At 46.4% G+C, this 11,485-nt stretch overlaps 1 protein-coding gene across 1 annotated transcript in view; it reads right to left on the bottom strand.

Moving 5' to 3' along the window:
- Positions 1 to 303: 303 nt before the first annotated feature.
- ltk (leukocyte receptor tyrosine kinase) overlaps positions 304 to 11,485 on the bottom strand; it is a 172,911-nt gene continuing 161,729 nt past the window's right edge. Inside the window, exons 16-21 of the mRNA XM_080203025.1 lie at positions 8,288 to 8,385; positions 7,889 to 7,981; positions 6,655 to 6,756; positions 4,535 to 4,669; positions 2,569 to 2,659; positions 304 to 1,423 (exon numbers count right to left, since the gene is read on the bottom strand). Coding sequence (XP_080059151.1) covers positions 647 to 1,423; positions 2,569 to 2,659; positions 4,535 to 4,669; positions 6,655 to 6,756; positions 7,889 to 7,981; positions 8,288 to 8,385 — 1,296 coding nt within the window. The 3' untranslated portion in view covers positions 304 to 646. The remainder of the gene's footprint in view (positions 1,424 to 2,568; positions 2,660 to 4,534; positions 4,670 to 6,654; positions 6,757 to 7,888; positions 7,982 to 8,287; positions 8,386 to 11,485) is intronic.

Raw genomic sequence — 11,485 nt, 5'->3', positions numbered from 1 at the left:
ACTCTTTAAAAACATGTTCTAATAATTGAGGAATGTGTTGCTTTAGTTTTCCAGTGTTGGCCTTTCAATTTTGACCATAATCCCAACCTGTACAAGAGGGTAACTGGATTTCTGCCATAAAATGGATTAATGAGTTCAAGCCACAGTTCTTGCCAGTGGGTAGAATATTTAACTGGTGAGTGCAGAGGTCCAAATCTTAGCTTTGACTGGCACTTGAGCTTCTTCCCTCTGTTCAGTGAGATTCATCAGTTCTTTGCTGGCCTGCTCCACATGGAAAGAGCTTAGAGTACCATATATAAGGAGGAAGATTTACGGAGCTAACTGTGGAAACTACCCAGCAAGACATGGCTTCAAAGTCTTGGTTAAATAGTCAATCTTCTGGTCTGCGCACAGTTCCTATCAGCCAATAGTATCAAAGAAAAATGAGCAAAATGAGAGAGTCCTGTCTAGGGTCCAGCAGTATTTCAATTTGATGAGGTTTCTCCTGTCCTAACTTGAACCTCACCAGGATTCATTGATTCCTTGGAGGAAGTTACAATACAATCCGTAAGGATAACGTGACAAATGGAAATGTTTCTTATCTTAGATGTGAACTGAACTTGGCCAATTCATGCAATGTGCTGCAGCCACAGATTGTTGGTGGTTTTTACACAGGGGTGATGCTCAGGTCTTCAGACAGTGACAGGCCTGAGTCACGATCTCTTGCTAACTTCTCTGGGTTGCAAAGGCAGTGCAATTCCTTCTTGAGCGTCTTCTGCCTGGAACCGTCCTCGTCACTTGCGTCGGATGACACCTGCGTGCCCTCAGAATCGTAGCCCATTCCATCATAGGCATAATTTATGTTCCCACAAGGGAAGATCTGCGTTTTGACCAGTGCCGGCCCTTCCATTTCCAGGGCTGGGTAGTGGCTGCCCGGAGAAGGGGATTGCCGGGAGCTTGGTGGGGAGCTGCTGTTGCAATCTAAGCCTGAATCCTCCCGCTCAGGGGTGTCCAGGGTCTTCCCATCTGCCTCCGACACTGCCGCGGGTCTGTTGTAGCTCTCAGAGACCCAGGAGCCGTAGGTGGGATTCCACAAGGTTTTGGTCTGGTTTTTCAGCCTCTGCCCTTGCTGGGATTTGGCTTCAGAGTAGTGATTGGCCCCGGCATCTTGGTAAAGCCAATGGCCACCAACTGAGGCCATTTGGTGGCCACTGTCTACCTTGGTGCCAAAGCTCTCTCTCTTTGGCAGCTCTTGAGGGTGTTGAAGCTTTGATCTAGAGTGCAAAGACTCGGACATCGGACTGGCAACTTGGGGTGCAATACTTGGGTTGACCCTCAATGGGGTCATGTCATTGGAGCTGTTGGGACGCATTACCATATTTCCTTCATCCTCTGACATGGGTCCATACTCAACAGGGAGGAGAGTATTGACGATGTCTGGATCCTGAAAGCAAAAAAGCAAAGCATTAAAACCTAATGTATATTCCCAGTTTTAAACTCCTGTCTCTCCCCCTTCTTAAGGTGTTTTCATTCTAAAGCTCTCCTGATCAGCCTCCTAATGTCCCTCTTTCAGGCAAGGGGTGGGATTTTCCAGCTGCACTTGTCCCAAGACCAGAAAATTCTGCCCAAGGTCAACAGACCTTTGTGTAGTCTGTGTCCTGCCTGCTACGATTCCCGTGGCAGGCGGATGAGAAAATTCTGCCCAAGATGTTAAATTCAGGCTCTTCCTGCCCTCACAAATGGACTTTAAAAATCCCACGAGCACTATTTTGAAGTGAACATTCTTACCAGTGTCCTCTGACCAATATGAATCCTTCGACCCATGCCACCAGTAAATATATTATCGGTTCATTATCACATTGTTGTTGGGAGCTTGCTGTGAGCAAATTGGACTGAACATTTCCCACATTACAACAGTGATTGCACATCAAAAGCACTTCATTGGCTGCAAAGCTTTGTGAGCTCATAAGATCTTCAAATAATATAAAGGCAAGTCTTTTTTTTATCTGGCCTCCATAAACGTAAATATATCCAAAATTCTGCTCCAAGTATATCAACTCACACCAATCCTGTTCACCAATCATTCATGTACTTGTTCACATACACTGGCTTCTGATCTCTTAATGTCTTTATTTTACGACTCTAATCCTCAGACCAGGGCGAATGCTGACAGATCTCCAATCACTTGAAGCAATCTATGATTGGATGACATCCCCCTACCCCAATAAAAGATTCACATTTTAGGCTGGGCCTTGTTGCTCTTTGAAACTTCTGGGCTTTATTTTCTCTTTGAGCCAACACTTCCTTTAGTTGCCGCCCACAACTTTTCTCTCCCCAGGTCACAGGGCGAGAGTCGACTGTTACATTCCCTTAAATTCAATTCATTTCTATGAAGAAAGTTCATTCAAACAAGTTCAACAGTCACCACGTCCTCAATCCCCAACATCCTTTAATAGCCACAGAGCCCAGTTCAGGAGAACAGCCCTCGCAGAGAAGGAAGCTCAAGCGGGGCGTAAAACTGATGGCTGATTCTGATTCTGCAAGTTTTGGCCTTCCCCGTTTCCATTGTGTACATGTACAGCTCCGTACCTGCGTACAGTAGTTAATTCTTTCCAATATAGTAGAGAAATCTGGCCGGTGTTCAGGTTGGTGTTGCCAGCACTGGGTCATAATCCGATATCTAAAGAAAAGGAATTAGATAAATTAATGCAAGGCCCATTTACCACCATTTGAACAAATATTGTTGTGAAAAGAACAACTTTCATGATCTCTAGACATCCTATAGCCTTAGAAAACGATTTTGAGATGTAGGGCAGGGCTTTCCTCTCTGTTCGTGGTGTTTTGTGCTGATGGGAGGTGGCATGCCACTTACTGCCGTGGGAACCAATAGTCCCACTGTCGTCAACGGGTTTCCAGTTGAGTGCACCCCTCACTGCCAGGAAGCCCTGGGTAGGGAGGTGTGCCATCAGCAGGACAATAAGATCCCACCAGCATAAACACTAGCAAGATTTTGGTGGTAGTCTTGTGAAGTAGGAAATACAATGGCCAAATTGCACACAAGGTCCCATAAACAATGACAAGACAATGACCTGATAATTTGTCTTAGTGATATGAGATGGGTGATAATGAGTAGGCAGTGGTGTTGTGGTATTGTCACCGGACTAGTGATCCAAACAGCCAGGGCAATTAATGCTTTGGGGACCCAGCTTCAAATCCCACCATGGCAGATGGTGAAATGTGAATTCAATAAAAATCTGGAATTAAAAGTCAAATGTTGTCAATTGTTGTAAAAACCCATCTGCTTCATTTGTGTCCTTTCGGGAAGTAAATCTGCCATCCTTACCCGGTCTGGCCTACACGTGACTCCAGATACACAGCAATGTGGCTGATTCTAGCAAACCGCTCAATTCAAAGGCAATTAGGGATGGGCGATAAATATTGGCCCAGCTGGTGACGCCCAAATCCCCTGAACAAATAAAAATAAATAAATACGAGCAATGTGCCCTGTTCCTCTTCATATAATACCCTGGGGTCTTAATACCCTGAGGTTTAACATGTTATCAGAAAGACAGGCAGTGTATCAGTCCCACAGAACTGCATTAGCGTATCGGCCTGGATTATGCCTCTGGAGTCCTTGACTATCATCAGGGAAGAGAGTGTTGCGGTAACACTGAGGCTAACACCATGTGAAGTAGGTCTTTCTTCCCATTTGTTTGCCCTCTCCACTCCTGTCTTTTGCTATGGTACGTTTCTGTACATGCTGCCAAGACTTGCTGCTTCATGCAAAGTCATCATTTCAGTGGTTCGCACTGTTACCTCACAGCTCCAGGGACCCAGGTTCGATTCCGGTCTTGGGTCACTGTCTGTCTGGAGTCTGCCCATTTTCCCCATGTCTGCGTGGGTTTCCTCCGATTGCTCTGATTAGGTGGATTGACCATGCTAAATTGTCCCTTAGTGTCCCAATTTATGTAGGTTAGGAGGGTTAGGTGGGTAAATATGTGGAATTATGGGGATAGACCTGGATTTGATCCTCTGTTGGAGAGTCAGTGCAGACTCGATGGGCTGAATGGCCTGCTTCTCCACTGTAGGGATTCTATGATCTTTCACCTGCGGATCTCAAGAATGAACTTGAGTGGTCTCCTCAGCTATGGAGAACATCATAACTCCTTGCCTCTCTCTCTGTGCCTTTGTACACGATCCCCCTGAAGGTGCTGGACAGTAATCACCATCCAGGCAAGGATTACAGCATGGTTCATCCTTCTGAAGTCCTGTGGTTAGAATATTATTGTGCCTACAAACACTAACATTATTAGATCCAGTATTTAACAATATTATCAGGCTTGCATACAGCAACATTACTCAGGCTGTACTTAACAGTATTATTGATTTTTATTTAGCAAAATCATTGATCAGGATTGACCAGTATTTTTCATCCTGTATTTAATAGTCTTACCAATCCTGTATTTAATGATTGTGCATTTGTTGTTGTCGCTGTATCCAACTGTTTGAATTCATACCAGCTTGACATCTCTATCTTTCTCCTGGAAATACTTACACAGGCCCTGGGCAATTCTTGGGTGGGTCCATTCTACCACCGCTCGTTACAAACTCCAAGACTTCCTGGTTGCTCTTGCAGGGGTATGGCATGTATCCAAGCGACAGAATTTCCCACAGCAACACGCCAAATGACCTACAGTAGAAGAATGAAGGAACCTGGAATGATATAGCCCTTTACACACCCTCGCTATGTCCAAAAGCACTGTAGAACCAATGATTGTAAATGTGACATTGGGTCTTGGATTTTCATCATCAAGGGAGGAAAATCCCCGATTCTGCCTCAGGAGAAAGTGCCCACAAATGCAGGACCTTCATTGCCAAAGGAAGTGGGGGTGGAGTGGTTGCTATGGAGATTGGAGGGCTTGGCATGGTTTGCAGTCAAGCTAACTGACCCAGTGAATACTTCAGGAGAATACATGGCCCTTGACCCACTATACGCTTTACAAAACTAATTAACCCAAAGGGGGCAATAGGATGTGTAAAAAAAGCTTTAAAAAACATTCATATATTTTCCACTATGTTAAAGAAGTCCTTAAAAAAGTACGCACAATAACAGTATCAATCATCCAGATGTTTTAACCTTGTGCAAATGAACATTGTGCAATTGACAGCAGCAATCAGAGCCAGCGTTGTCAATCAAGCAATGCTTTCCCTGATCCTATCCTATTATCACACATTACTCACCATAATCTTGTATAGCGAGGCAATCATTGCCCGTCTTACCCGATAGCCTTACTCCCCGAAACTTTCCTTAAGCACCTCACCCTCTTCCACCTCTTTTTCTACAAGCAAGAGTTGTACATACTTGTGGCTGGGTTGGAGTTCAGAGGAAAGTATCTGGCAATTTTAATCAGAGCGATCGTGGTCTCTTGGATAAGTTTCAATTAGCTTGGGCAGAATTTTACGGTTCTTCCCACTAGGATTTTCCAGTCCCACCAAGTCAATGGACTTTTGAGCATTCGCTGCATTTTCCAGCCCTGCCCCTACCATCACAGGGCTGTAAAATTCTACCCAAAGGCAAGGAGGGCGTAAAAGTTTTGAAGAGGAATTTACCAGATTTTTCTCCCCATCCAACACTAACCCCATCCTTCCCTCCACCTCATCTCCCACCTCCTTCTTCCCTGCTGTCATCAGGCTTTTGAATGGACCTCCCTAGCATTAAGTTGATCTTTCTCTACATCCTACTATGACTGTAACACTACATTCTGCACTCTCTCTTCCTCTATGAACGGTATGCTTTGTCTGTATAACGTGCAAGAAACAAGACTTTTCACTGTATGTTAATACATGTGACAATAATAAGTCAAATCAAATCAAATAAAAAAAACTCCCTCCCTAACAGCACTGTGGATGTACTAGATAGACTGTGGCGATTCTAAAAGGCAGTTCACCCATTATCACCTCTTGCTCTGTCTCGCTAACCCTTTCAATCACCAGCTCTAATGCTGCATTCAATTCTTTCCAAGGACAAACATTCTTCTTTGTTAAATACATTGGAACATTTCAGGAAGTTAATGGTGCTGAATAAGTGTAAATTGTGATACTTGTCTCATGATTGGATATCTGTGTTATTATCCTTATTGTCTCAACACAATGGCTGAGAAATTTAATCACACCCAAAAGTGATACATGGGAGGTAGGAAGCACAGGGAATCTTGGACATCTGTGAGCTTCCTTGAAGATAGCCTGCACCAATTAATGGATGCTAGACTGCCAAGGGTAAGATCATGTACTGGGTCTGCAGAAGTGGACTTAGATACTGACATTGAAGGAACAATCTACCAGTAGGAACCTGTTGTGTTACCAGAGTTTACCATGGGGCGGCGCAGTGGCACTGTGGTTAGCGCTACTGCCTCACAGTGCCAGCCCCGGGTTTGATTCCTGCCTTGGGTCACTGTCTGTGTGGAGTTTGCACATTCTCCCCGTGTCTGTGTGAGTTTCCTCCCACAGTCCAAAAGTCTCGCTGGTTAGGTGCATTAGCCATGCTAAATTCTCCCTCAGTGTACCCAAACAGGTGCCAGAGTGTGGCGACTAGTGGATTTTCACAGTAGCTTCATTGCAGTGTTAATGTATATCGACTTGTGACACTAATCAATAAAGTTTAAACTTTGAAACTACCATGTGTCTGTCTTTGATGTGAAAATTCCTTCAAGGAAAGCTTCCGGAGGCATCCACTTGACTGGCAGCATGGCGCGCCCACCCTTCCTGTAGTAACTTGCCCTGGATACGGAAATACATTAGAATTAGCTTTAGGCAATAAAAACTACATCAGCTAAGCTTTTGAAGATAACTTCTTTCCATAGAAATACTGACCTGAATTTATATGGTGCCTTTTTACATAGGGCTGGACTTTAGGGCTCTCCCATTGGGCATGTTTCCAACAAAAGTGGGGGGTGGGGGGGAGGGGGGTGTTGACATGTAAAATACAAGAGGTGGTAAGCCCACCCTCCTGTCCATCCACGAGCTGTCCCGCTTAACAAGGTAGGTGGGAGGGCACTGAAATCAACAACCCTCCCACCATTTGGATATAAATAACTGAGGGTCAATTGAGGTTGTTAATAAGGCAGATAATATGATGCCCACACCATAACATGGTTGGCATGAAAAGCAGCTGGGAGTGGGTAGGTCATATTTTTAAACACACGTGTTTAAAAGGTGGGAAGGATGGGATGGGAGTGCGATCTTTGGAGTTGTCCTCTATGTATTAGGGGCACCATGATGATACTTGCCTCCCCCAACCTTGATTCCCTCCTACCTGGCTTCCCACCCACCCTACCCTCCGTTCGTTGCCCCGCTCCCTCCCTCCCTGCCCAAAAAGGGCCCAACTTATCTGGCAGTGGCATCCAACTTCTTTTCTTTCTAGTCCTGCTCTCTGTCCTGCCAATGCCTGTTACTGAAATTTGGTGCTACTGGCCGATCAGATTGGCTGGCAGCTCTCAAAACTGAGCCTTCCACCCAACTGAGGGATCCAAGTCCCATTGTTGCCATTTTAACTCACCCTCAGGGTGTTACGGTTGTCAGTTGGTGCAGCACATAGATGACAATTAGCGGGGGTGCAGGGTAGATTATTGGGAGACTCCAGTAGGAGGTGGGATCAGGATGAGAGGGCATTGGGATAACGGAAGAGAAGTGTTGGAGGACCATGGTGTGGTTAACTATGTCCAAGGCTGTCGTAGATGCCACAATCCATGCAAAATGTTGCTTTTTGGCTCAGGGGCAAATGGCACAAGGAGTTGGTGCCCAATAGTGGGATGGCAATTGCCACAGTGTGGCATCAAAGCATTTTTGAACTAGCCAGGTCTTCAATTGGAAAGTGGCAGCTCAGCTTTTGACACAAAGACTTCTGATGTACCTGTAAATATCTCGTGCCATCCCGAAGTCTCCAATTTTGGCTGCTCGCCTGGGTCCGCTGCAGGTTAGCAAACAATTCCTTGCTGCAATGTCCCTGAGAAGAACAAACCGAGAAACAGAATCAAGTAACACTGCCACCAACACATTGATTAGCAATAATAATGGCTGTAGTTCTAGTCAAATTATTGGCACTGCTACAGTACATACAATGGCCAAAATCCTCCACTTGTGGCTGGGATTTACCGTTGCCTTTGGGAATGAATGGGGTCTTGGCTGGAACTCCAATTTTTCCATTCTCACTCACAATGGCTCCCACTGCGAACAGAGAGTCTCCCCCAATGTGTGTAACTACGCAAAACAATATTTTCTTCTATCCAAATTATTGAAGTTCATGACTAACCTGTGAATGAAATGATTGTCTTCCAGATATTTGCAGCCACAAGCGATGTCCTTGGCCATGTTCAGAAGGTCCAGCATTGTCAGTGTAGATGTCTGGGTCTGAAATTGAGTTATAAATAATAACTGGTCCACTCAAATTGGTCTAAGTATGAGACACATATTTAAAGGCCTCCTAGCATTTCAAATCATTTACTGCCATCCATTGACAAAAAGATGTTATCCTTGCACAGACTACACATTGAAAACATATTACAAAAGGGATTGCGAGGCATTAGATGACAGGCAAAAAGAATTTACAAAAAACTGATGGTTACAGTTATCAGGAAAGACTGTACAGAGCTGAGGCAATTGTCCCTGGAATAGAGAAGATGGAGGCTTGACCTGATAGAGATTTTTAAAATTCTAAAGTGGCTTGGTAAGATTATACAGGTTGTTTCTACTTCTGAGACAGTTTAAAATCAGAGACCCTAATGATAAAACAGGCACTAAGGAGATGCAGGGAAACTTCTTTATTTCATCGAATGCTTAGAATGTGGAGTTCAGACAAATGATGGGTTCAAGGAGAAGATTGATATATTCACGAGGGAGAAAGCAATTGGAGGAAACGAGATAGGCTTAGATGATTCAGAGCAGAAGGAAATTCATCCGAAACATAAATACTAATGCGGACCATTTGGTTTGATGGTCAGTTGCTGTACTTTAAACACAATGGGGGCGATTCTCCCAAGAGAATTTCTAAGTGCTGAATTGGTGGGAAAAATGGTTTAATTCATGCTGGTTTTTTCAGTGGGAATTTAGACTCGAGCCTCCCACGCTGTGTATAATGCAGGGGTCACAATCGTGAATATTATTAAAAGCTCGGGGGGGGGGGTGTGGGGGGGGTGGGGGGGGGGTGTGGTGGGCAGGGCCTATTCACATCAAAGTCTGACAGTTCTGGAACTCAGCGCATGTGCAGTGGCCCTGATCTGCTAGCCTGCCCTTTGCTGGCCAGCTCGATCACAATGTGGAGGTGCTGGTGTTGGACTGGGGTAAACACAGTAAGAAGTCTGACAACACCAGGTTTAAGTCCAACCGATGTGAGTTTACTACCAAATAAATTGGTTGGACTCAAACTTGGTGTTGTCAGACTTCTTACAGCTCGATCACCACAGGATCCCCACAGTGTTGCCCCTACAACCGCCCCGCTCATCCCCCCCCACAGCCCAATCGCAGCTCCACGAGCACTCCCGGGCCAGCCCCGACCTCCCACCCCCCCCCCCCCCCCCCCCCCCCGGAGTGCCCTGATCTCCAGCACTCCTCTCCCAGCAGTGACAATCCCTGCCACCTCCCCCCAACCCGGCAGACCCCTCCCCAGAAGCCAGACCCCACCCACGGGATGGATGCAGGCCCACACAACCCCTCCCAGCCCACCCCAATTGTTGTGCTCCTTCCAGCCCAGACCAATCCCCATGCAGAGTGGCAGTGGGACACCCCCCACCCCCACTGATCACCCCCAAAGCCCTGCCCACAATAGGCCCCACCCCTTGGCAGTGCCCGATGCCCAGTGGACAGTGCCGGGGGTACAGGCTGGCCCAAGCCCAGGCGGCACCACTGCCCGCCATCTGACCATTTGGTGGGGGGGGGGGGCTCAACTGCTCCCCCTTCACTCCAGCAGAGTCTTCCACTAGTTCCCCGAAAGTGGGGAGAATTCAGTTCCGGACCTGATAATCACATTTAAATTCCATTACAAATAGTTTTAAATCACTTCCTTTGTCCTCCCGTCGGTTTCCAGCGTGGTCCCTACTGCGTCTGCTTTCCGGCAGTGGGAGATGCGCATGCGTTCCCGACACATGTGCGAATCCCACAAAATGGCTAACACGCGGCATCTCCCAATCTGACGCGCTAAAACCTTAGCGCGTCGCAATGGGAGAATCGAGCCCAATGTTTCGGTAATGCTATATTCGCCATTTTAGCTCAAAAGTTCACAGGACACGACGTGGAGTGACTTTCTCAGGAAGTTGGGATGCAGTTCATAAACAAAGGGAGTGATTGTGTAAAATTGCAAGTCTTTCTTCTGTTGTGGTGAAATAGCTTCTGTACAACAGCTAAGTAGCCAGGAATTGCACACGGTACAGTGCTGCAGCAGGACATAGGCAAAGAGAAAAGGAAAAGGAACGTAGTAGTGATTGGGGATAGTGGGGTGAAGGGTATTGACACTGTCCTTTGTCACAATGACAAAGTGCACAGAAGGATGTGTTGTCTGCCTGGTGCTCGGGTACGGGATGTCGCAGCTGGGCTGCAGAGGAACCTGGAGTGGGAGGGTGAGAATCCGGTCGTTGTGGTACATGTGGGTGCCGGCGACGTAAGCAAAATGCAGACTGAGGATCTGGGGAGGGAGTATGAAAAGCTTGGAATGGAATTAAAAAGTAGAACCGACAAGGTGGTTATCTCTGGGCTACTGCCTGAACCGTGTGCAGATGGGCGTAGGGTTGACAGGATTAAGGAAGTGAATGGGTGGCTCAGGGATTGGTGTGGGAGGAATGGGTTTGAATTTATGGGGCATTGGCACCAGTATTGGGGTAGGTGGGACCTGTTCGGGCGGGATGGGGTTGGTCTGAACCGTGCTGGGACCAGAGTGCTGGCGAATCGAGTGAAGAGGACTGTAGACAGGGCTTTAAACTAATTAGGGGGGGGGGAGGGTGTGAGGGTAGGTGACCTTACGAGGTCTAAAGTTAAGGAGAGTTTACATGTAAGGGAAGAGGCCGAGGATGTCCCAATAATAGAGGGAGTAGGGGGCGTGAGAAGGGCTGGATGGCCTACTCCTGCTCCTATTTCTTATGTTCTTATGTTCTTATATGACTTAGTCGAGATGGAAATCTGGAAGTCTCAGATTCCTACACGAAAGGAGAGATATTTTATTGTGTGTAATATTTTATTGATGGTGCAGTGGGTCTTACTTTAAATCTCTCAAATTTAATACAAGCCTTCCTCTCGTTTTCTTTCTTTTAAACATAATCCAGGGTTTTTAAATTATGCGGGGTTTGAATTGGAGACGGACCGGCACAGAACTTGGTGCCACTGGCCACCACGTACCTGACCCCATGTTGGGTTTCAATGGGGGTGCCTCGGGTGAGATCACCTGCCTACTGTGTCTCACAGGTCAGCAAATTCAGGCCAATGACTGACAATTATTGAGACTCCATTCCTATGCTGGCTAGGA

Source organism: Carcharhinus amblyrhynchos, chromosome 14 (assembly GCF_965287045.1).
Source record: "Carcharhinus amblyrhynchos chromosome 14, sCarAmb.v2.hapA, whole genome shotgun sequence".
NCBI classification, from domain to species: Eukaryota; Metazoa; Chordata; class Chondrichthyes; order Carcharhiniformes; family Carcharhinidae; genus Carcharhinus; species Carcharhinus amblyrhynchos.
Note: the sequence above shows the minus strand (reverse complement) of the source record. Positions and strands in the feature narration are given on the sequence as shown.